The sequence below is a fragment of the Chaetodon trifascialis genome, chromosome 15 (assembly GCF_039877785.1).
Source record: "Chaetodon trifascialis isolate fChaTrf1 chromosome 15, fChaTrf1.hap1, whole genome shotgun sequence".
Lineage (NCBI taxonomy): Eukaryota > Metazoa > Chordata > Actinopteri > Chaetodontiformes > Chaetodontidae > Chaetodon > Chaetodon trifascialis.
In genome coordinates, this window is record NC_092070.1 from 6,657,826 (window position 1) to 6,684,783 (window position 26,958).

Below are 26,958 nucleotides of genomic sequence, written 5' to 3' on the forward strand. Positions count from 1 at the left end.
TACGCTACCCACAATCCACTTCGTGGAGCTGCCATTGGACTCGGCGCTGTCAGTAAATTCCGCAAACCAACTGCAGGCACACTATCCCCAAATTTATCCACATCTGCTCCGGTTCCGCGCAGTTATTGGTTCTTGCAGAGACCGAACCATCATGCGACAACCACCATCACGTTTCACGGTGAACGCACGTGCACGGTGGTGTGATGTGGGAAGATACTGACCATCATAACTGAGAAACCGTGGAACAGCCTACTGTATCATGCAGCTGCATACATGAATAAAATATATCAGTATAATGCCAGAAGAGAACGGGAAATTCAGAGGGATGCTTCACTATAGACACACTGTTATTCTATACAGGAAGGTGATAGTCATTACATAAAATGTACCAATACGTTATCACCTCCACAGTAAATACGTTGAATACTGAAGATAAAACATTATAAGGACTGGGCAACACAGGACAAATACAAAAACTAGATTTAGCGTCTAACATTTTTTAAATCTGTAGAGCAAATGATGATATATAATGCAGGCTCGGAGAAATGATGAAAGTCGGAAGAGAGTGGTGCAATGGAAGATATGTCAGTGTTTTTACAGTCAGGGCAGCTGAGTGTAGTTTGAGCCTACTGGATGTTGACGCTGTCAGCATGTGCATGTAATATAGTTTGCTGTACACTGGCAAAAGCTACATGTCAGCCTTCAGGTCATGATTGAGCACACACCCATGCAGTGAGAGATTAGGCCAGACAGTGTCTGCTTCATTCTGCTTTCACGGGGTTGTTGAATTTTTATTGTGCTTATAGTCTGTGAACGTGTCTTTCTGTCTTGTCCTCTGTGTAAAACAAAACAAATAGCAAAAATAATATGTATCACTGATGTGTAAATGTATAACATAAGGCCTGCTATAATAGTAATGCCAAACTCTGAAAGTAAAATGATATGGTCATATGTCATTACTATGATTGCTTTACTCTAAAGTCACTGTTGAGAAGGCCCCAGTGATATAGAAATATTATTGATAACATTTATGCACCAATGCATTTAGCAAATGAAGTCATTCTGTTATTGAGAGTGCTTATGTTCCCCATACTGTGAGCTGTCTGTGGGGAAGGTGGAAGCACTTTATGGAGAACGAACTGCAAGACATATAATAAAACCTTACCAAGTGAAAATCCCACAATCCTTGAATTATATTAGCGCATGACAAGAAATGTGTGTGAGCATGCCTGTGTGTGTTTGTGTCTCGGGTTCCAAGATGCACGAAGGATCAAAAAGTTATGAAAAGGGTGGGAGAATAACTTTTATTGAAAACCACATATTACCAAATTTGGTGATTTTGAATGTTTCTGATGAACTGAAGGATTAAGTGTTCCTTTCTGGGTTGAGAAATGGCTTCTCCCACTTGTAAAGTTAGACAAACTATTAGAAAAACCTCTCTAGGATTAGCTGGAACATGTGTTGTCACAAAGCTGAAAACAGGATAGTTTTTCTGAGCTCATGAATAATTACCTTGTTAGTATTTTCGCAGTGTTGCGTACTTTTATTTAGCAAACGATCTGAATATTCTTCCAGTACTGATTTTATGCTACTTTATTTTCACCAGAAGAGGGCGCTGCTTGCTTACCTTGATATAATCGCTGAGCTGAAATACCCACTTTCTACTTATATAGAGTACATGGAGTTCAAATGGAGTATAAAAATCTGTGCCAAAAGAAGTCCTCCAATCTTTTACTTATGCAAAGAAAAATATTAATGTAATTACATTACAAGCAGAAGTCCTGCAAGTAAAACATTCTTCTCAGCGAAATGTACTTCATGCAGAAAAATGGCTCTTGTCAATCTTGTATTATTATTTGCATATTATAGTGCTGGATGATAATTAGTTTTGCTTGAATGTGTAAGACACATTTGGTGTTGCTGCTGGTTGAAGTAGAGCTAATTACTCAGAAAAGCTATCCAGAAAAAAATGCTCTTGCACTTGATATATTATTATATATGACATGTAAGATTGTTGCATAAGCATTTTACTGTTATAGCTGGTGGGTGAGCTAGATCCAACTACTTTATATACTGTAGGTAGTTTAGGCAGGCCCCTCCAAAGCGTCACCAGTTAAATCTGAGGAGTCATGAGATGATTAATGGGAGAGGAAAGAAGAACTTCTGGTAGACACATTCATATGTGTTTTTAGAATGTTTTATAATCATGACCTTTTCTGTCTCACTGGCCCCAAACAGCTTTAAATGAATCTGAGAGGTTTAGAGGTGAAATGTGTCTTTGATGCAAGTGCAAGAAACTCATAGACTTCTGAAACATGACTTTTTACCTTTTTTTTTAAATATCTTGCAAGGCAAAAAGGTTGGAATCTACTATTACAAAGTAGCATATAATGGAGACACTCAAGTAAAGTAAAGCACCACAGAATTGTACAGTAGGACAGTATTTGACATAGTAAATGAGTTCTTTTTTATGCAATTCAATTTGTCCATCTCGATACAAAATGACCTTGACCTCGGGGTGGCATGTTGTGACTTGAATGTCAGGGCATTAACAGAAAAATATGGCAGCTCACCTCCATAGCAGTGTGATGTGATGTGATATATGTGGGATGTGGTGCAGGCAAGAGAGAATCACCACACATGGGGCCGATCCGTGCGGCTCTGCAGCCTGGAAACAGTAGGTGCATGTGAATAGATACCCACATGTACACAGAGAGAAGGAGGGAGCTGTAAATAGACTGAGAGAAAGACCAGGCCTGAATGCTGTAATGCAGCCACCAACAAGAGATGTTTTGAATGCAGCTTTGTTGATGTGCACACACACATGCACAGCGTTCCATTAGAGGAAGCCCAGGCCATTAGTACTTTTATCTTGCTTGTGTGGGGCAGCACTGACAAGACTCCCATCTCCACCCCCCTCAGCACACTCTCATAATCACATACATGCAGCCAGCCATCTCTGCCTCTCTGATGCAGATGTTACTACACTGTGTTTTAATGGCAGTCATAACAGCAGAGCAGGCTCTCTGCATACAGAGGGATTCAGCTTCATTTTCAAAAGGCTGTCTCTCCCTTCATGCCATTAAGTTGCCTCAAACAGCTGACAGTGTGTGCTATATTTCTTTGCCAGTCTCTCTGAATGCGCAATTACACATCATTTCACTGTGTCCCGTCGGTTCAGTCTTCATTCACAAAACACTTGTCTCCTTCTGTGCAGATAACCTCGTCTGTAACAGCTGACAGTGTGCACAAAGCTCTGTCTTCTTCCTCCTCTCGCACATTAAACATGCCCTGGATGTGACACTGAAATACTGAGTCATAGGAACTGTGTCTTCTGTCTACACACTAACAAGAAACAGCTGACGGCATACAATGCATCTCACACATAAACCAAGTCAGTGTATATAACTGTAGAGTATCATGTAAAGTAGTTCTTACATATAGTGGCTACAACCTTTTTTTCATGTGAAAAAAGTCAAAAACTCATGACAGAAACATGGCATAAAAATGTAAAGTGCTCAATGTAAAATCCTTTTCACCATGCAAAAGTCATCGCAATACAAAGGCCAATGATAGTCAGCAACACTAGTTTGTGAGTTAGCAAATAGCTTTAAATTACACAAGTGTGACTTCATAGTTTAGAGAGGATATAATTAAGGTTTTTGATTACTTGTGTGTGAAAGCTGTTCCCATCCCACAGAAAATGATCACCCAACTCTACAGTTGGAAAATTAGCCTAGAAGAGTTCGCTAGCTGGTGAACATGGTGGAGGAGTTGGCAGAGACCAAAAGGCGAGCTAAAAGAAGAGTCAGCATTGGACTTATATTAATCAGCTGACCAGAAACTCAACTTTAATTGAATGCCAATGCTTTGTGTTTGTTATCCAGCAAATTTAGCCTTATCATCTTCAGGGATGATATTACAGGATGCCACTGCTGTGTTTTGTTTCCATTGCACCCAATGAACCAATTAAATCTGTTAGAGCTTGTTTAAATTTAACATATTAGGAGTGAAAGCCATATTAAAGGTCACACAATGTAAGAAGTGCATCTTATTGGGTAGCACATATTTATCCTGACCTGCATCAAAACTTGCATTTGGAGATTTGCAGACAGGAAACAAACCAAAAAACAAAAACAGTCAAAATTCAAGGCAGCTGTATTTACATTTAAGTCATTTTGTGATTAATTTTACATAAACGTCAATCAAATCTGAATAAACCACACTCACACAGTCCTAACAATGAAAATTAGCTGGGTTTTTGGTTGTTAAACACCTAATGAACAATATGGGAGGATGTTTTTTCTGATCTTTAACTTTGACTGTTGCTTATTTAACCATGTAGTTAATGTGATCAAGAACTAACTTATATTCAAAACCAACCAATGGCAAGTTTCTCTTTCTTTTTAACTATGCTAACTGTTTGATAACCAAATATCTGAAAAACTGAAGACATTTTGTGCCGATGCTGTGGTGATGAAAAGGAAGCGTTAGCATGTTAAAATGCTAAACTAAAGTGGTGAATATGGTAAACATGGCTGCTCAACTTGTTAGCATTGTCACTGATAGCATGTTAGCATTTATCTCAAAGCACTGCTGTACCAATGAGCTGTCTCTCACAGCTGCTGGCTTGGCTTGACTCTGGTTGTGTCTGGCTTGTTTCACTCTGAAAATGGAGAGCAAGGTGCCAGATCAAACACACTGCACACACTCTAATGTGCACACACTCAAAAATCTTACAGACTTAAAAGCAAACGCACACACACACACACACACACACACACACACACACACACACACACACACACACACACACACACACACACACACACACACACACACACACATCCTCAGCGTGTGCAGGTGTGGCTCAGTTTGTGCTCAGCTCATACTGTATGTATAAAGTGATTTATTTAGGATTCATAACATGATACACAAAATAGACAAAGTTTGAGTGTGACCTCCACTTTCAAACAGGTCAAACAAAAAGTATAGTTCATATATTGTAACAGGAGGCTACACAAACACAGCAATGCACCAAGTCATTGTAAAACAAATAAAAGCACAGTTGAACCTGAGCTGACAGTTAAATACAACTGATATTAGTTGCACCCTTACATGAATACTTATCTTTCCACACACAGGCCTGACTTTGTCAGCGAGCACGTATGCAAACAGAGAATACACACAATCCACAAAGCCGCCCGGCTGCCCATGAAACACACACACTCATATGCACACACTTGACCTTGATAGAGACAACAGGGTGGCAATTCTCCCCATTGACTGGGTCCATTAGGGGCCAAAGTGCAGCTGAGCTACATGCTGCACAGCCACAAAAGAGACAGCCAGGCCAGGCACACAATGGAGGAGGGTGGGGGTTGGTGGTGGTGGGGCTGGGTGGCTGAGAGGAGTGGCATGATGGAAGCAGCAGGAGGGAGAGAGGGACAGAGGATGGTGAAAGGAAAGAGTGGGATTTAATTTACTTCCATGAAGGTCCCATTTTCATATTATAAACACGTTAACAGCTGACTATTCTGTGAAACTGCCATTTAAATCAATTGGTTGTTCAAAGATGGCGCAAAAAACCCTCCACCCAGCTTTGCTCATCTAAGTAGGGCATTACTTGTTGAGATGAAAACTTTTTGGAGCGTTTTGCAGATATGGCGTGAGGTCAGGGGAGTTCACAGTTTGAGTGCAGAGAGGAATGGAATAGTCCCGTTACGTGATCTGATGTGGAAGAGTGGACGTTTTTAGAAACACGCAGGCGCTCTCTTCTAGTCATTCAGTGGTCCAAATGAACCTCTCTCTCTCCTCTCTCTCATTCCTTTTCTCTTCTCCACCCTGTACCCCATCTATCTCTGCATGTATGAGATTCTTGTTCAGTTTGACAGGTTTTTTTCTGTAATGTAAGTCTGGGGTTTCTGATGTGAGGTTCCATCTGAGATGTGCGTCATGAATTAATGATCAGTGCTGAGTAAGACCCTGTCTCTAAGTGCTGCTGGTGCTCACGTCACCACTGCTGCCCTAAATGTGTGTGTGTGTGTGTGTGTGTGTGTGTGTGTGTGTGTGTGTGTGTGTGTGTGTGTGTGTGTGTGTGTGTGTGTGTGTGTGTGTGTGTGTGTGTAATTCAGTTTTAGATTCACCTCTCTGCACACAAGCAAAGGCAGTTAACTCAGTCTAGGTGATTGAAGGTGCACCTCTATTAGGAAGCTGAAGTGAAAAACACTGATTTGATCAAAGCAAATACATTTTTCTTAGTGAATGTTCTAAATGCTGCAGATTCATACAACCAGGATTCATGTCATTTGAGCGGTTCATAGCCTGCTCATTAAGGTGAGTTTAAGGTGAGGTCAGTTTCCTGAAGGAATAGTTTCGCATTTTGGAAAATACAAAAGGTTATACTTACATGAAGCAACCACTGGCAGCCAATCAGCTTGCCTTAGCTTAGCATAATGACTGGAAACAGCCAGCCTGGCTTCTTAACAAAAAAATGAGAAAGAATTTGTTCATCAGTGAGTTTTAGAGGTGCTGGTAGGCAGATTTTAAGCTAACTGGCTGCTGGCAGCAGCCTCATATTTACTGCACATGATAGTGGTATTGATTTTCTCACCTAACTCTTGGCAAGAAAGCCAATGAGTGAAAATATTGCCAAAATGCTGAACAATTCATTTTAGCGCATTTTCTGTAGCACTGTAACAATTCTTAAAATATTAAATGAAATCACATTTTCTCCTCTTTATCATCGTGCGTGTCTGTGTGTGGTCATGTGTTACTCATGTTGTGGGGATTTAAATCTGTTTATGCAGTCACATTGTGGGGACTTGCCCCCATAATGTAAATAATTAAATTATAAGGTGAAGACTTGGGTTAAGGTTAAGTTAAGGGTTAGGCAAGTAGTGATTATGGTTATAGTTAGGGTAAGTCTCCAGGAATATGTGTGTGTGTGTGTGTGTGTGTGTGTGTGTGTGTGTGTGTGTGTGTGTGTGTGTGTGTGTGTGTGTGTCTGTGTGGTTTGTGTTGTGTTACAGTGTGTAAAGATCCTGATGACCAGTGTGTTTGGTCAACTGGTATCATTAAACAAGCAGAATTTCTCTAATGGAGCATCAGTAATCTTCTGAAGGATGTCTAATCCCAACACACACACACACACACACACACACACACACACACACACACACACACACACACATAGAAGAACATAGTATGCAATCCAACAGCAGCATGCCCATTTACAGAAAGAGGTGTAATCTAATTTAATATAATCCAGACCATCTTCACTGGCTGTGACTGTTCATCAAATATGTCATAACATAAATGACATCAGATTAATGGGAAAGCGTGAAAGCATGGAGACTTCCTGGATTAGAAACAGCTCGTCAAAGGCTAAAGCCAGGAGGTGTTTCCAGAGCCTTCTCTGTGGAAAGAGAAACTGCAGGTTCAGCTGGTTGATACAGAGAGCCATGACTAGTTTTACCTGTGCTTTAGCCTCAATGTCATGTTAAAATCTCTGCAATGTGTCGTCAGGTTCATCGAGACTTAAATCTTAAAATCAAGAGTGAAAAGCAGAAATGAACTCCCTTTTATAGCCATTAAGTAAGGGCAGAATGTCATAAAACCTCTGTGACTAAATTCAGACAAAATTTTTATTTGCCATCTGTGCTAATAATACACAATATGCCTTTGTAACAACAGAACTGTATGTTTTATGACAAAGTAAATCGAGTGTCAGTGGGTCAATCACCATGACCAAGAGGTAGAACTAGTGCAGACAAACCTTAAAGATGCACTAATCAACATTTTTTGCTATGCTAGCTGTATGGCTCTGGGGATGGCCAACACATGCTCATCCCACGTTGTCAAATACCGACTTTTCATGCTCCTGGCATCTCATATACAGTCATACATATGTAGCATTTAGCATCATTCTGCTCATTGTTTTTGTTTTCACCATTTTGGTTCACTCCCGCAGCTCTCATCGGCTTTGTTTTAAGACACAGCAGAAAGCTCTCAGCTAAAACCTTCTGATAAACCCACTGTATACAGCACCTGCCCAGCTCCAAACGAAAGACAATGTCAGCAACGAGTTGATGAACATATCTAAAGTACATCTCCACTACTAAAAGTGACAGCATAGCTACAGCATAAAACAGGTTGTCGACATAAACTAGGCAAACAAACAGCCAATCAAAAACTGCAAAGATCTGAGTTTCTGAAATTATGATTTTGCAAAAACTGTCATGTTACTTTGCTCATCTCCTTGATCCCCCAGGTTTTTTACTATAATTTGTCAGTGCGTGTGTGTGTGTGAGTGAATGCTTCCAAGTCTTACCAACAGTACATCTTCCTGCTTTTCCCATTCTGCTCACATGAATGTAGCATAAGTACATCTGAGGCTCAGCAGCGCAGCTCTCAAGCTGACCTTCTGCCTTCTGCTTTTGGGAATCAATAGTGTCAAGGGGGAAAAAAAAACTCCTCAAGGTTTTTCTAGGACAGAGAGACAGCCAATTTCCTGCCCATTTCACACCTTCTGTGTAAGTGGTTGACCGCCTCTGCTCCCAGTGTGCGCTCTGGCTCCAGCAGCACAGCGACAGCAGGTACAGGAAATCATCTGCTGTTGAATGGAAATGGATTTTTTTTCCAGGGGGACTTGAAAGAGTGGCGGGCCATGACCCTGTGAGGTGACGGGACTAATTTCATCTGTCCAGCATCCTGGTATCTCTGCTCTCTGAGATGGTCAGTTCTTAGACGAACCTGTAAAGTGTCATATCTGTCTCTTCTCATCCCTCCCACTCCTGTCCTGCAGCTTCCCTCCTTTACTTTCCTCAACATAAATGAATTAGTTACATGAGAACTTCATGTCATAAAAGAATAAATAAAACAATGTGTGGTCTGGTTTGAAAAAGGCACAGTTAATAATGGTGTATTTTGGTACTTTGCTGATTCTACTGCAGTTAGGTCATAGGTCAGGGTCAGCTTTCACCTGCAAGCACAGCAGCCTAAACTCACATCCTCGAGCTGGAATACAGACTGACTGTCAGACTTGGAGCTGCAAGCTCCTGACACTGTTAGCGTTAACCATTAGCATGGGGGGTGGGGGAGGGACTCTTGAATTCCTTAGAGGGGTAAGAAATTGATGGACTGAAACCAGATCATGTCTTGGGATGACATCTTACATAGCTGGGTGTGAATATGAGCGTGGTGCAGCACAGGTGACAAGCTCTCTTCTGTCATACAGACTGAAACACACTGAGATATGAGTGAACTAGGTCACCTGCTGCATTTCTGAAACAGTAATCTCAGTAAATACATGTTTGGTTCGAGCTTACAGGGATGCGATCAGTCAGTGTGAGTAACTTAAAACCATGACCTCTGTTTCACAGAGAAATCCACACCACCTTCATTTTAAAGAAGCAGGAATCAGTATTTTTGCATTAACAATGGATCACATGACTACTTGTATGTGAGAGGAGTTGCCATAGTGATGAAACCATTACATATGATCAGCTGACTCTGCACTTCCTGCCAGCTCTACAGACCTTTATAGTGTCTTTCAGCGTACTGTCTTCCAGCCCGTAACTTTACTGTTTTTGTTTTTCCCTTTAAATATTAGCATTATTATTGGCTGCAGCTGTTAGCTGACCGTACGCGACCTGCTCAGCATCAAACAGCAGACGGACAAAGTTAGCGAGTGGCTGGTGGAGCGTTTTACAGCTATAAAGCCAGATATTTCCTTCAGGAGTTAGTGGAGGCCAAAAACAGAGCTAAAAGGTGAATTGAAGTGAACTGACATTTGGCATTTGGCCTGTGTGTGTGCTTGTGTGTGTGTGTGTGTGCGTGTGTGTGTGTGTGTGTGTGTGTGTGTGTGTGTGTTATTCACTCCTTCACTTTCTTGCTGAGACTTAGATGAGAAGATTCATAGCACTCTCAGACTCTCAGTCCACACAGGGTTGCACAGCTCACACTGTAGAGCCCACTTCATTGAGGAGAGCAACTTATTTCATAAAATGACAAACTATTCCATTAAAACATGCCATCATGTAAATGTCGAGTGTATTAGGAGACTTTAAATGAGAAAGCCCAGAGTCCAGTCTCATATTAGGCTACAAGACATCTTCTGACAACTGCTGACAACTTTCTAAACTCTGCTGATTCAGCGCAGACCAGATTTTGAGATGGCCAGGTGAGGCGCAACACGCGGCTGAAAGTCATTTAGTGTGATGTTATCAGAGCAGGAATGAAGCGCTGCTCGGGACAGCTGTCTGGACAGGACTCCTATCTGAAGAACGCTGTGCTGATAGCCAGGAGTGGATATCAGCACTGACAGTATACCAGGAAGGACTGCTGCACTGCTCCGAATGTAAGTCTGAAGACATGCAGCCGCCACTCTGGTTTTCACTATTAGAAAAGACAGCAGAGCTGAAAATATACATAATGATTAAATCAGCTCCTTTTTTTCATTTCTAATTGAGAACTCATCCATGAAATTCTTGTTTATATTATTTGTGCTGACATCTACTCTACAGTGATATACAGTAATATGTGCTTTATGTTTTTGCATTTTGTCTCTTAGAGGCAGTGCTACATTTTTAAAAAAGGGTCCATTTTTCAGTTTCCGTTGGTGGCAAATCAAGTGAACCACATCTACCTTCCATTCGTCCACACATGTTGTTGCTGAATCAAGCATTTTCCCTCTCAATAGGACACCTGAACACATGGAAATGAATGAACGGTGTGCTGCTGGACTGATGAATTGTGCACGTGCATGGATTGAGATTTCTATTGAAAATGTACGTCATTATGCACCAAGCCGACTGGAAGGTTAAACATAGGAAATTCTATTAACCCTTTAATGGCCTTGCTCATAAAACAGCCATGGAAATTTGTATTTTTTGCATTTCTTAGTTACTCTGGGGTCCAATTTGCAGTGAAAGCACACATTCAATGATCTGCAAACAGACAAGTTGAGTTGAATTACAAACCTGGGTCATAAAAACAACAGAAAGTCACACAGTTATGCAGTGCACACTTTGTGTGTTTAGGTGCAACAGTACAACAGTTCATTTATTTAGTATTTTCCTCACAGTTCTTGTCTCTTGTGCTTTGAATAAAAACATTTTAATTACAACTAATTTCTTAACAAGAATCAAACTCAAAATGTCCTCTGCCGAATGCTTGAGGAGCCCATTAAAGGCTTAATGTCATTCAAAGGTCAAACTGATCTGTTGAACACAAAAAATATAATCACTGAAAGTAGACACAGCAGCCAAAACAGCTCCAGCTCTTCTTCTGTGGTCTCTTGGCTGAAATGCAGTATTTCTCATATGTGAGGTAAAACAAAGCCAGATATGTTTCCCTCCTCTCAGCAAGAACCTAAATCTGCCTTTTACAGATGGAGCTATAAGTGGCCATATTAGGGCAGAAATCCAGAGCCTGGCAATGGGGGCAAAAAAAAAAGGCCCCACACACACACACACACACACACACACACACACACACACACACACACACACACACACACACACACACACACACACACACACACAGTGGAGACAGTTGGCAGTCTTTCCATCCTTGACTGTGGTACCTGCTTTCACACCCCTCCTCCTCCTCCTCCTCCTCCTCTGCCTCGCCTGGGCAACTCTCTAAACGCATCCTCAGGGAACTCTCTCTCTCTCTCTCTCTCTCTCTCTCTCTCTCTCTCTCTCTCTCTCTCTGTCACACACACACATACACGCTCACACGTGCGCGCGCACACACGCACGGGCGCTCATATAGGAGGATCCCAGCAGAGGAGCGGGCAGTGAACGGCGGAGCGCGCACCGGACCAGCTTGTTAACTTGACCGCTTCCTATTTTTTTCACTCCTCTCATTCTCGGGCAGCTGCAGCAGCTGGAAGAATAAATCGGACTACCGGGCAGACTACCGGGTAAGAAGAGACTCCTGCAGACAGCCTCAGACTGGTCGTCATCGTCTGTTTTACTCCGGAGACTGCGGATTTTTATCCCCGATCGTTTCCAGTGGATACTGAGAGCGCGCACCGCCTCCCGGAGATAAACAAAGTCTCCGGACATCAAGTCTGCTGTTATTTGTGTCATAGCTGGGGCATAAAACCCTCTATCCGCGGGTCGGTCCAGCTGTCTCCTCTGCCTTCCCTCCGGTTCAACTGCACCGGTCAGACTTGGATAGAGCAACAGCCTCCACCGGCGCATCAGTGAGGTAAGAGATGCGACTGTCTCTTTCAGCCACATAGAGTCATTCATCGCGCCTGCTGTGCCAACACATCGGGGTCTCCTGTCATATCTTTGATACAGGCCTTGCTGAAGCAACAAATCAATTCGCATAAAATATATGCAAGTTGGCCCGCGGATTGGCTCCAAAACGAAACCCAAATGGTAATTAATACAGGCGGAATAATCATTAACATGCAGGGATGTCATCAGTAGCTTATTCTATGTGTATTACACAAAGTGCAACAACCTGGGAGGACGATTTCACACTTTGCGCTGTCCGCCTCCACCCTCCCATCACACATCTCAGTGCTGGGCCATATGGAACCCACGAATATTACATAAAACTTCCATTTCTCCTCTGCACTTCCTCCTCCTCCTCAGCCTCACTCTCCCTTTCTCCCTCTCTTCCTCTGCCCTCACCTGACCCTGTTTTGAGGAGAGAAGATCATCTCACACCTCTGGTCGTGAGCAGGGGTGGGTTTAGGAACTTTTGAGCAGGGGCCTCAGACTGCAGCACAGTGTTTAAGAGGAGGGGAGACACATCTTTCAAATGAAAAATGTGTGAAGACTCACATTTAAAACCCTGGTTCTAGTCAATGACAAATGGTGTAACCATTAATAATAGTTGTATTGGTAAAATGATGCCAAATGAATGACTTAAAACATTCAAATAATATTTCAATAATGCAAGTAAATAGCTACTGTAACTCCAAATAACCTGCAGCCATGGACAGATCATGAAACAAAGGGCCCCTGGACACAGAAACATGTCCCCCCAACATAGGAGCAAGACACCCAGGCTGAAAAAGACAGGAAACCGCTACATTGATTGTTTTGCATCTCTTTGTAGTCATTTTGCATCTAAGATAAGATAAGATAGAATTATATTAATCCCAGGGGAAATTAGGGTGTTACAAGCAATAAAAGCAGGAATAAAAACGAGATGTAAAAAGAACAAATGTGTGTTAGTGTAATCATTTTGCCAGTCTTCGTGGTTGTTTTGCATCTCTTTGTCGTTGTGTTGCGTTGCTTTACGGCCATTTTTGAGTCTCTTTATTGGGGCAATCAGATTCCTTTTCAATCTCTGGGGGCCACACACACACATACAAACACACACACACACACACAAACACACACGCACACACAGACACACTTAGAGACAAACACACCCAGATTAGAGAACTCTGATTGGGCTCGTTACAATAAGGGCACGTACGTAACAGATGACCTTAGCGTGTCCTGTCACACATGAAAAACATTTATTCCGTCCCGTCCGGTTCAGGCCGGTATTGATCAGATCTGATCGACTGGATGCCTCCCCATGCAGGCAGGGCTGTGCTGGTGTGATAGCAGCTGGACTGGTCCCAGTCGCATCAGAGCTCATTGAAGTGCAGAACAGATCAGCTGGTTGTAAAAGCTCAAACATCGTCTGTCAGCGCCTGGCATTTATTATCCTCAGCAGCATCTCGTCCTCAGTTTAATGGCAAGGAGCCTCGCCTTTCTTTCTTAGTCTCCACTCTCAGCTGGTCAGAGGAGCTCTTCCTGTTCCTTTCTATTTTTAGTCTCTATTTACAATGCAGTAGCTATAGAGGCAAGAAGAGTCTCTCACTCTGTTTCCCTTCATCTATCTCTCTGCCTCGAATCTCTCCTTCTCTGTCTTAGCCTCTTCTTTTTTGTCCTTACGTCTGTCTCTCCCTCACTTTCTTTTCACGCCCATTTCACCTTTGGTTTTCCCACTTTCTCCTTCAAGCCGCTATCATCATAGATCATCCAGTCAGACAGAGTGATTCAACACATTAAGCATTGGTAGCAGCTCACCTCAAACTGCCACCTGCTCCACTAACACGAACACATGCACACAGACAGTTCGTGGCTGTGGGAGGCTGGGAAGACAGCGGAGAAGACAGGGGGTAGAGGTTAATCTCTGGATGCTTTTGACCCAAATCACCATGTGACCTACATACCCTCCCCTAAAACAACCACCCCACAGTCCCTGTCACACATCCACCCAAACATATCTTTAAAAAGCAGCAAACACGGACACACGCGCGTGCACACACAGATACACAACAGCCTTTTGGATGTCGAGCCACACTATGACTGAACACACTTTCAAGGCCCGGTGAGTTATTAATTACTAGTGACAAAACACGCCGCAGCGGCTGGATTTGGCCTAAATTGCCTTCAAGTAGAGAATAAGAAAAAGTTTGATTAGAAGATCTCAAAGAATCGTTTTTTTAATAAAGAAAATGTAATTAACTCGCTCTGCCATCTTCCGTAATACCTGAGCACAATCTTGAGGCAAACATGACCTCCCCTCATGGTGAAGTGTTCCAGTTTAGACTTTCGCCTCCATATCCGCTGCAGTAACCGCCGCATACACACCCAAACCTCAACCAAACAGCACACACTGCTTCTCTGAGCTCTCCACCAACCTTTATTACACTGACAGTGGAGTGCTTGAAAACTGGGCCTAAATTAGATTCATATTGGATTACAGTCGTCGTTGAGTCGGTCAACCACTTTGCTCCACACTCAAATATCTCAACAGCTGTTGATTGCTGTGAGGTTTTGCACAGACATTGATGGTCCTCAGAGGATGAATCCTACTGGCTGTGGTGATCCGTTGACTTTTCCTCCAGTGCCACCACGATGCTGAAATTTTTTGGTTGCGAGCGAAATGTCCATACAGCTATTAGATGACTTGCCCCCTGTTGTACACATTCCTCTCCTGGCATTTGCAGTAATTCCTTATCTAGCAGTAATCACAATAGTAACAATTATCATACAAAACATCCTTGATATGCAAACTGTACTTACACGACGCACAATTGACAATTATGAAAAATCAAAAATTGAGTCAATCTCAGTCTGCCATCGTTGTTCTAATCAATGCCGCGTTGCATTATGGGATATGTGATATGTGCATATGTGATATGGCGTAGTGTTCAGTGTTTGCATACTGAAATAAACATACTAAAAAAATTTCACATACTGTATTAGCATGCTCCATAGTATGCTAGTATGGAATTTCGGATGGGCCTTAAGATGGTTAATGTGGCTAACATTGGACTCGTTACGTCAACGTGTTAGCATTGCCATTGTGAACGTGTTAGCATGCTGATGTTAGCAGGTAGCTCAAAGCACTGCACTCTGTTTAAGTGCAGCCTCACAGAGCTGCTGGCCTGGCTGCAGAGCTTCAGCCTTGTTCTAGTGTTGCTGACATTAAGACAATGCTGACAGTTGATTGTATTATTCCACAAAAAACAATATGGCCAGCCTCCATACATGCTTATGATTCCACAGTGCCTCTCTCGTTATTAAATGTACAATCCAGAGAATCGGCCTAAGCGCAAATCTCTCTGCAAATTTTGTTATCTGCTTATTCAGCATATACAAACACCCAGTGCTGTATGTACAGAACCGCGTCTGTTGACTGCCCTGCAGCAACAGCCATTATTATTACGACCATTTGCAGAGTATATTCACTGTATATCCAGAGTCCAGAGAACATGTCAGCATTGAAGTGAAAGGCCAGCAGGCGGCAAACTATACAAGCACCTTTAAGTGCTAGTTTATGTTTTTATCGGTAACCAGCATGACAAACTCCTGACAGACTGCTAATGTTTGGAGTAATTGAGTAAGTGTTTGAACTTTGTGAAAATGAACAAGGGACTTTTAGTAAGGAGGCATGTGTGGAGGACAGCAGGAGACAGATGGAAAACAGATCAGAGAGCCACGAAGGGAAGAAACTTCCCTTTTTGATTTAAACCTCGCAGTGTGAGACAACAGCGGCAGCACTTCCCGTTCTTTAGATTTTTATCAGCGAGATGTTTGCATCGTGTGCTGTCTAAGGCGTAAAGTTTGTTTGGGTTTTAATGAGCTGGTGGCAGAGATGCAGAAGATAAACATAGGCATATGTACAAAGGTGGCTACTGAGCGACTGACAGGCAGAGTAATTGGAGAAGGAGAGGGAGACTGGAAAATGGAGAAGGTAAAGGATGGAGAGAGAGGAGAATGGAGAGAATGTAACGGATGCAGGCAGGTAGATAGATAGACGAGTGAGAGGGGGAAAAGGAAGGACAACATAGTGTAAAAACATTGATTTAATATATTCATGCATGACATATGGCTGCTTTTTATAGCTGAAGGCTGCCTGTTCCCTCACAACGCATTTCATTCATTTTCCCACAATATCCGCTTGTTGCAAGGAAACATGATAAAACTCATTTATGGTTATTTGTAAGCACTTGATCAAACAGGGAAGGATCGTGGTCTTGGTTCAAATCTGACAAAGTTGGGACGATGTGTAAAACATAAATAAAACAGAATGTGATCATTTGTTAATCCTTTCTGACATCTGCTCAATTCACGGATGTGAATCCAGTCTCTGGCGTTCAGTGCTGAGCTGCACAGAAATGTAAAGAAACAAGGTTGCCTGTGAACACAATCTGGACAGCAATTTCACAATGATAGCCTTTGGAAAAACAATCTAATATTGTTGTTTATTCAATCAAGTAAATCAAGTATTTGTACTATCACAAATTTAGCACGCCATTTAATAGTACAAATTGTACTATTAGTTTCTGATAGTACAGTAAGTGCTGTAGTCGATTCATTGGAAAGTAAACCCCAGGAAGAGACTGATGGAAGAAACACTAAATGAGAGACTGTATTGAGTTACAGAAGCTAACGTTAGTGGAACAGAGCCGAGACCGGACTCGAGGCTGGCTCTCATATGTGCAAAACAAAGATGGCAGATTTACTTCTCAAAATTCATAATTTTTTAAACATTAGGTGTCTGGATTTGAGACAGAGTGTAGCTATTAAGCTAACATTAGCTTCATGACTAGGTTTAAATTGCTGCCTCCAGCTGACTTTTTGATTTTTAAAGTTGGCTGGTTTTAAAATGAAAACCCTGCAAAGGGGTCTTAAATGTTCATGACATCATGCTAAACATCTGTGGCTAAACCTGCAGTTGCATGATATTAAATTTAAGGCTGATTCAAACAATTGGCCGTATGAAGTGTGTACACAGGTTTCCATCACCCACCACCTTTATGTCCCAAGGCCAGTCTACCTCCAAATTAGGCGCATCGCTCTTTCAGACAGAGAAAAATGAAAAAGGCAGCAGACAAACAGAGACGCTGGAAGAGATGAAGCAAGAAAAAGAGACAGAAAAGAAGCAGGGGCTGGGAAACAGATGGATAGAGCAGACAAACAGAAGTGAAAGTGGGGAGGGGAAAAAAGGGATGAAGGAGATGGTGAGTGATAGAGTTAGAAAGAGGAAAGCATCCAATCCTCCTGTTGTCTCTGGAGGATGCTGCTGAAACCTGATCTCAGCCAGGAAGCAGCCATCGCTCTGCCTCTCTCTGTCTGTCTAATATTGGTAAGACACACACACTTTGTCATGTAATATTGCACCTGGTGTTTTCCTCAAACTCACAAACGGACACACACACACACGCACACACACACACACACACACACACACACACACACACACACACACACACACACACACACACACACACCTCACTAAGTCATTATAAATGTCTGTCTGTCTTTCTCACTGCCCGTCTCAGAGCAGCTTTTTTGAACCGCAGAGATTTTCTCGTCGCTCCTCTTGAATCACTTTATATGATATAGTAATTATTTTCACATGGGACCAAGATGGGACCATTTACATGTGCATCAAAGGTTTTTAGACTGATGATTGATTAGTTCTGTTCCAGTGTCCAATATCCATCATTAACTGCCAGTTATCATTTAATGCTGCTAAAATTTTAATGATCTATGTGTGAATGATTATTCTTTTGAAACAAGGGGAAACAGGAGCCAATATCAGCTATATAATGTGTGAATCAGTGAGCTCCAGAGGTGCTGGATGGCTGATACAGCTGTTCTGCAGAGAGCTAACTGTTCCCAGTGTTCATGCTAAGCTAAGCTCACCGTCAGCTGGCTGAAGTCTTACGGCTTCAGGTTTACCATACAGACGTAAGAGTGCATGGTATTGATCTTCTCATATAACTCTTTGTAAGATAGCAAATCTCCCAAAGTCTTTAGTTAACTGACACAATTTACACTATTCTGGTTTGGAACATAACTTTCTAATATGTGATGACAGTAGAGACATATGTAGACTTAAAGCATGCATGTTTTTTTATTATTAGATTCTTATTTTCTCTGTATATTCCTACAAACACCAATCAGACTCCAGTGTAAAAGGAGCAGTAGAGAGTTTCAGATCCATCTAAATAAAAATACAACAAACGTCTCTTTTGTTGTTACAGTTTACATACATCATTAGCATCCTGACCATGCTGTGAAGTACGTGTCAAATTCACATCTGCTATTTCCTGCATCACAATGCCCCCTCACTCACTAAACAGTCATAAAGGACAATTGCATAATATCAAGTATTTAAAAAAATACCATTGTTGTTTCTGTGTTGAAGCACCTCAGTGAGATCGATTCTGAGCGCAGACTAGACAAGCACTCGGCTCACCCGAATCCTCAAATGACTCACACACACTCACGCACACATGCACACGCACACACACTCTCTCGAGGGTACACAAATACAAGTGCACACACAAGAGGGGAAGAGTATTGTTGAGAGGGTATAGTGGACACAGAGCGTGGGTGGGGAGTGAGAGTGAGAGGGAGGGAGAACAGACACAGAAAAAGACGCAGTGGAAGAGGATGAAGACAATATTGCTGTAGAGAGTTGACCACTGGAGTGTTTGACTGTCTTGGCTGCACTATCCTGAGTAAAAAAATCAAGTCCAATCATTCATTATTTGTTTTTTGTTTTTTTTAAAAAAAACAGTGTTCCTGATCTTAACTTATGAGGAAGAGGTACAAACAAGAGGTATGCAAAAGACACTGTAACCAATCACAATCCAATGTGTGTGCGCGCCTCAGTGGGTTATGTAAAGTCTTAAATATTGTATACGGAAATACGCCTATTCACTTTTTTAGGGGGAGTGAAAAGAGAGGATCGACAGCACCGTCATATCTGTGGGTTAAGAAGCCAGAGTCAGCTCAGCATAAAGACTGGAAACAGCTAGCCTAGCTCTGCCCCGAGCTCCAAAATATAGCTACCAACGAAGCTCACTAATATACTCAACATATCCTCAATTACTTTTACTTTTTTCACCATCAATCCAATACTTTTAGCTTACTATTTGAACCATTCTTACAACCATTTCAGGCACTTTCAGTCACAACAACTGGAGTTCTGGTGTTTCAGCTGACTAATTATGTGTATTTTAAAAAAAACAAACTGTACTTTTTTGATTCACATAACCCTTAATGCAGCAGGGTGTGGAAGTGAGGGGGAGGGACTCATCACACAGAGTGAAATCTTACATTGGGACATACCACTATATTTCAGAAGTACATACAATGGGGTGGGGGACGGGGGATTGGTGGGTGAATGGGTGGAAATTGGACGCAGCTTATTCATGTTGTCCTTTTTCTTCTTTTTGGGCACAGAAGCAGAAAATGTTCTTTTTTCCCTCCCTTCAGATATTAAACTCTTGTCTGGCCTGAAGTCATGAATCTTGCAATGAAATGATCAAAGTACAGCTGGTGATACACAAGAAATGAACTAAAATCTTCATAAAATTGAAAAGCCCTCTTGAACTGCTGTCATGTTGGTTGCAAACATAATTACATTTGGCAAAACTGTGGAACTTTTCCTTAAGTGGAAATCTGCAGTCCCAAGGACGCAGTAGAGGGCAAGCTTATGTATCCTGTGGTGTTAAGTGGGTCTGCCAGTTTTGGCAGCACTTATTTGTACTCTATGAGTTTTACAGCCACTACTCTCCCTTCCAGTAGGTGGAATCGCTAAGCAGCGGTTATAAATCAGATATACTTCGTGGTGTTCTTGCTGCAGGGCACAGTTGTATTGAGTGTGTCTGCCTACTATTTCACAGTGTTATGTACTGTATAAATATAACTCTAGCCTCCCTGTTATGCACAGGTAGAGAAGCCCTACATCAAGCTGCAGCCATGGATGAGATGGACCTGCCCCAGATGAAGAAGGAGGTGGAGAGCCTCAAGTACCAGCTGGCTTTCAAACGAGAGAAATCCTCCAAAACAGTGACTGAGTGAGTAGTAGTTCACAATTAGCTCCACAAGCATCTGCATAAGCAGAGTTCTAGCCCCAAAAAACAACTGTGATAAGTAGCTCTGAGGTCGAAAATAGTTTTGTTTTGCTAAATACTGAGCACACCCAAAAACCTAAAAAAAAAAATGTAATAGACAAAGTGTTAGAAAATTTGTGTGTGAAGCTATAGTCAGCAGTGCTTAGCACAATAATGGAAACCTGGGCAACAGAGAGCCTGGCTCTGTCCAAAAGTAACTAAAAAAAGGTATTTTGTTAAGTGAGTTGTAGAGGTGTTGGTAGGATATTCTTACCTCTGGATGGAGCCAGGCTAGATGTTTTCCTCTAGCTTTAGGCTAAACTAAGCTAAGCTGCTTCTGGAGGTAGCTTCATATTTACTGTACACACTGAAACCCTGACAAGAAAGCAAATGAGCATATCTTGCAAAACTATTCCTTTAACAGACATTTACACTGTATTGTGAAGTGGAACATTACTTTCAAATATGTGATTATGTGTGAGGGCATGTAAAATGTGTATATGTATCTTTTTATTTTTTTAGAATTATTGGGTTGTGCAGTTTTTCATTTTTGGCTGCACTGCAGCAAAGCAGGAGCCAGCCCTGTAACTGCTGAGTGAGGTACTGAGTGCGCGATGAACTTACACCATTGGTTGGTTGAATGTTAGAGTTTCCCCACTGGCTGCTGCTCTTTCAAAATCAGTAGTCGTGAATGTTAGTTACGTGCTGTAACTCTAGATTCTGAGTATAGGTTCAGTCCTGTCAGGCCATCGTCAGTGGGTTTATCCCTCACTTGCACTCACATAGGACTAAAGACTTCACCCACTTACCACATGGGCCCCACCTCAGTCTTGCCTTGCGTACACAGTTGAGCTGAGACCAGACAATTGGCTCCCAAAAACAGCTTTGTCGTCAGCAAGTTGAAGGAACCAGAACGATCCACAGCTCAGAGGGCTGTGCCTGTTCTCATAGAATCTGGAGTTATGGTAACTAATGTTCTGTTTTGTACAGGGTTTACCCTCTAAGGCTATTGCTAGTGTGATAAGGGCAAAGCAGGTTGTGGGACCATGCCCCACTGGGTCCACACACAGGACACACCCATGAGAAATCAATAGCCAGTCTACACCACACCAGTGCATCACAGCACATCACACAGATGGCACAGACAGCACAATACCTGATATTCACCATGAGGCAGTAAAAAAGGAAAACAACATAAAACCTACTGCTGTGAGAGGCAGAGATGATGGTTACGCACTGTAACAGTCCAGCAGAGAACAGAGTCAGAGAGAAAATGGCCCTCCATGTGCTGAGAGGCATGAGAGAGAGCGCACACTTAAAGTACCCCAAATAACAATCACTCTGACAAAACAATACAGAGTGAGTCATAGACAAACAAGACGCCCCACAGACAGAAACGAATGAAAGAGCAGGGGGAGTTAATACATAATTAGAATAGTCATAACTATAATTAGTTCTCTTTCAAATCAGACATCTTAAAGGTTCACTGTGTAACATTTAGGACAATCTATTTCCAGAAAGGAAACATGACAGTCATACTGTAGGTATTATTTATCACCTGAAAATAGCAATTGTTGTGTCTTCATTAGGTTAGAATGAGGCCTTTATATCTACAGAGGGAGTGGGTCCCACCATGTTGCACTGCCCTGTTTCTACAGTACCTCAGAATGGACAAACAAGACATAGGCTCGAGAGAGCACCTTTTGTGTGTTTGTGTTTAGTGACCCCCATAAAGGAGGGTGAAGTGAAGGGTATTCAGTTGAGTACAGTCTGCAACCTCATCGCTAGATGCCAATAAATCCTACACACTGATCCTTTAAGATGTGGGTAGAAAGAATTGTTCTGATTGAGTCATTCCACCTCAATAATATATTGATTATATGACTTCATGAAATAGAACGCTGCCTCGAAGGCGATCATCACAGCCGCGGCACACATCGAAACATTGAGCAAAGCTGCAGGCATCATTAGCTTCTGCAGCACTCTCTTTGTCTGTCTCATGCTCCTGCTGCAGCACCCGTAGATGAAGGGCCAATCACAGAAACTGAGAAGAAACACTTCATCTGAGGCTTCATCAGCACTTCTTGAGAGGACTGTTTTCTATCTAATGCTGTTTTTCATGCAGAGTACAAAAGTAGTCAGGGTCAGTCTTTTGAAACCTTGCATAAAACTTGTGAATATGAAGAAATATTGAAAAATAGGAACAAAAGTGTTGTTTTTCTCAGCTGAAGTGCTGCTACTTTATGGATAATTAGCTGAATTTGAAGTGAGACCATGTAACCTTTGAGAGGTGAAATGACATATTTTCTTTTTGTGATACTTTGGCCGGTTTCAGTGCACTTTCTACCACAGCTTTACTTGGCATGACAAGTCAGCTAATGTTAGTTAACAAGAGACCTTGCTGACATTACTGGGACATGATATTTCTTTACTTGGGCTACTTTCACACGATGCTTTACTTTATAGGGTGCGTATGAATTCAACCGTTCATTTGTAAGAGGAAGAATGTATTATTTCTTCTCTCAAATGTTACGTATTGTCACTTTAAGGAATAGTCTGACTTTGCCATTGAGAGTTAGAGCCAGTAACATTTGTCGTCTTTAACGGGTGTGATTTAAAGTACACTGCTTCGTTAAATAAACAGACTAAAACTCTGTCCAAAAATTAAAAGCACGTAAAAAGCTACAGTTGCAGAACATAATTAGTTACTTCTGGCCTCTGGTCGCGCAGATTCGTCCTCTCTTTCTTGCCTTGTATGGAAAAGAGGAAAAGTGCATAGAGGATGGATTGTGGTAATAAACTTCCTCTGGAATTTCAAAAATGTCTCTGTCTCTTCCCAAAGCTTGGTAAAGTGGATAGAGGACGGCGTCCCAGAGGATCCCTTCCTGAACCCAGAGCTGATGAAGAATAACCCGTGGGTGGAGAAAGGAAAGTGCATCCTTCTCTAGAAGAAACCATCCACCCTGCCACGACCTTTCAACTTTAACCCACCCCAAACCAACACACACCTACAGAGGACCCCCGAACCTGACCCTCCTGACCCGGCCTGTGAAGGCCAGCGCCTCCTAACCTCTCACCGTGAATGTACAAGAGCTGATATCCCCCATTGTCCCCAAACACACACCCCAATAAGGGCACAGAAAAACACACTGACAGAGACACACACTCACACACCATCACTCCAAACTCTGGGGGTTTCCCTGACTGCCACACCTTCACTGCAAGTTTATTCCTGCCACGGCAATGCATCATTACTATGATATATGACGATGATGATCAATACTCTTATTACATGTCTCTATATGGATATGATGACTTATTTATGCAGCTGCTAGTCACAAGCTTTCTCTCTTCATTTACAATCTCTACTCTTCATCGTGAGCACAGCGGTGCTTTTTATCTTCCGTTCTTGATGAGTTGTAATAAACTGTAGAGTCACATTCTCAGACTGACTGTAGATCTGCTGGGGTAATTTTGTTGCATGTTCAGATATAAGATAAAAGTTTATGGATTCCACACTGGGGAAATTTGCTTGTTACAGTGGCTCAAGAGTCAAAAGTAGAGGAAAAGAGTGATTGATTGATAGATAAAAGTGATATAAAATCAAATGAAAGTAAAGAAAATGCACAGTACAAACACCTGTGAAGCACTGAATCGCTCAAATATGGTTGACAAAAATAACATCACTGAAGTTGTTAACACCTCTTTGAAAGTAAATGAACTATCCATAACAGCCTATAATGATTTAGAATTAAATGAAGATTATTGATAGCACAGTGTGCACCAATGACAACCCGTCTTCGACTTCGACCAGAAGGTGGTGGCAACGCACCTGAAGCTGTTTGATTACTGTGCAAAAACACTAGAAGAAGAATAGCTTGAGCGCTCTAGCCAGTTGGTTACAATTACGAGTGAGCTAGCTAGTGAACAACTACTCATAAATCGTAGATGCATCATATTTAGCTGTCTGAGAAACTGGACTTCAGTCCATCTCCAATGCTTCTTGATTGTATTTCCCATGATCTCTTTGATGCATGAAGCATCAGTGTAAATGGTGTCTTTGTCTGCATTGGAGGCATTTCCATCCAACATGGATGCAGCTGTAATATATTATATGTCCATAGTGCAAGCCATTGTAACAGTATGATAATCCTTATTACCAATTTTAAGTTTTTATAGGCTCTTATGGTGCTACTGTTAACCAATTACACTTCACTTTTAATGCTAACCACAAACTTAATTAACAAGTTATGGCACTGTTATAGTTTTTTTTTTTTTTTTTTTTGAAAGATAGATGAATTCAAGCTTATTAATTGGCCAAAGCTTTGAGTATGGTTGAAACAAACTAATTGGTACGTAGCATTGTCGAACCACGTCAGAGTGTTCGTAGCTGTTCCGAACTCACAGAGACAACTGAGGCCTTCACGCAGAAGAGAGAACACGCGCGAATGAAGAAAGGTTCAACAGTACAGCGAGATTAGCTTTCGTAACTATCTTTCCAGTGTGACTCGTACAGTTTTCGCACCTAACTTTTGATTTCGCACAACTCGTAAAGCATGATTATCACATTTCCATTCTGAAGACTCGATCTGCAGCCTGTGTTGTTTTGCTTCAGTGTCATGAGGTCAGAAGATGTCATAGCAGCTCTGTTTGTGTTGTCAGAGCAGAATGAAGCTACAGTATGGGCTCATGGGAGGGTTTTGGGTTTACTGCTCCCTCTCCTCCTTAGCTACGGTCCCTAAGGACAACACACACATTCACACACACGCCCATGCACACATGCACTCAACATACAAATGAACCATAGACACACACTCACACACATAGTATCTGTTTCCACACATGTATAGACAGACCCCTTTAACTTATTAACTTATTGATCACTAGGTAGTTTATTTATTTATTTATTTATTGATGAGACCTTTCTCTCACCTTAGTTTTTGTTTCCCATGTGTGCACTCCCTCCTCCTTATACCCCGCCTCGAACGAAAAACGGAAAACGACCAAAAAATCGACTACACCTTGCCAGATCACCATCTACTACTGCCTTGTACACAGTTTCCTTAAAACGAGAATGTAAATATGTGGCATGATCACCGCTGACCTCAGAACCGGCCTGCGTGTGCGTGCATGCGACTGTAATCGTGTGTTTATGTGTGCATATTTAAAAAAAAGTGCATCAATTTGGGTGTTAGGCTCCCTCGCAGATTGTGAAGCACACACACTGTACATGCACACACATGCAGCTATGTCACACACACACGGGCAAGCCTGAGGCCGAGCAGACCGACAAAACACACACACACATACACACTGCTCAGTGAGAATGTGTATGAGAGGAGGAGTGGCAAGGATGTGGGATTCTCTAAATGACTTGGGACAGGGGAGCCTCACATCATCTCAGTACTGTAATGAGTCTCATTATATACATTTTCTTCAAGTTGACCCAGTTCCCTAAAGGCCACTCAGTGCTTGGAAGAAGTCCTATTATGTGTAACTGCAAATATTTCATTTCCCTCTTTTTTTGAACCAAATTTGAACAATTAAATGGTCAGTGATGTGCTAATAAATGCTTTTTGGTTTTTATCGAACATGCTTGCATCTATCTTACACTGTACTTCTTATTTACTTACGATGAAAAATTGCACCACTGTACCTGAAATGAGGTCAGTGAATTTAGGATGTCCAGTACAACAATACGCATATATGCAACATGACGACTCCAAATGGAGCCATTTTAGAAGTCCCATAATTCACTGGGAGGCATGTGTAGTATGCACCCCTCTTATTTTGGACATTGCTTTTTTTTATTTTAACTGTTTAGATGTTGGATTTATGTTGACTAGTTGACAGAATGACGCTAAAGCTCTGTGTTAATAATATAGCCTTGTAATTTCATAATAAATGCATGAAGGGGGACTTTTAAAATGGCTTCCACAGTACAAAGAACTGAAGGTCTGAGCTTCAGGTTTGTCGCTTTTCCAGTGTTAAGCTTAAGTTTGGTGGTTTAAAACGTTTTGTTTGCTTTTGCAACACCACCAGAAAAGCAACAAATGCTGTCCGCTGCAGTCTCAGTACCACCTAGCTCCAAAAGTACATGAGAGGATTCCTGTGTCTGCCTGTCCCTTGTCTGTTTTCTGTTCAGCAGCTGTAACTTTACTTGTTTGGTTTGTTTTTATATAATCTGAACGTGCGTACGTATGTATGTTATTACTATTATAATGACAGCATAAAATCTTGTCTAAATATCTAGCAACATATTCCCTGTGAGAGTGCTTTGGAAAAATTATTATGCATCAGATCAAGTCCTAGTGTAAAGATGACAATGAGCAATAAATTAAAGATCATTTTTTATTGAATGTTTTACAAAAACATTTATCTTATTGAATAAAGTAGAAGATTTTTAGACAACTTGCTTGTCTCTGGGTTGTTGTTTTTTTTCCATTTCATATTGTATGTTCGTCTGTGAGCGCATGACGTATGTTTTCAACTGCAAATCACCAGTGGCCTCTGGCTCCAGACCTTTGAATCAATGCCTGCATCATTGATTTTGTTGGTGATTTAAATACTGT

At 41.7% G+C, this 26,958-nt stretch overlaps 1 protein-coding gene across 1 annotated transcript; it reads left to right on the forward strand.

Moving 5' to 3' along the window:
- Positions 1-11,710: 11,710 nt before the first annotated feature.
- gng13b (guanine nucleotide binding protein (G protein), gamma 13b) lies at positions 11,711-26,797 on the forward strand. The gene is made up of 3 exons (XM_070981301.1): positions 11,711-12,219; positions 20,224-20,350; positions 23,229-26,797. Exons 2-3 carry the CDS (start codon positions 20,253-20,255, stop codon positions 23,332-23,334), a joined length of 204 nt encoding a protein of 67 aa, XP_070837402.1. The 5' UTR covers positions 11,711-12,219; positions 20,224-20,252; the 3' UTR covers positions 23,335-26,797.
- Positions 26,798-26,958: the final 161 nt, after the last annotated feature.

Excerpts from the sequence above, each read along its gene's own strand:
- gng13b (XM_070981301.1), top strand. The coding sequence starts at position 20,253 with ATGGATGAGATGGACCTGCCCCAGATGAAGAAGGAGGTGGAGAGCCTC. Across the intron at positions 20,351-23,228 it reads TCCTCCAAAACAGTGACTGA|CTTGGTAAAGTGGATAGAGG; the intron begins GTGAGTAGTAGT and ends CTCTTCCCAAAG.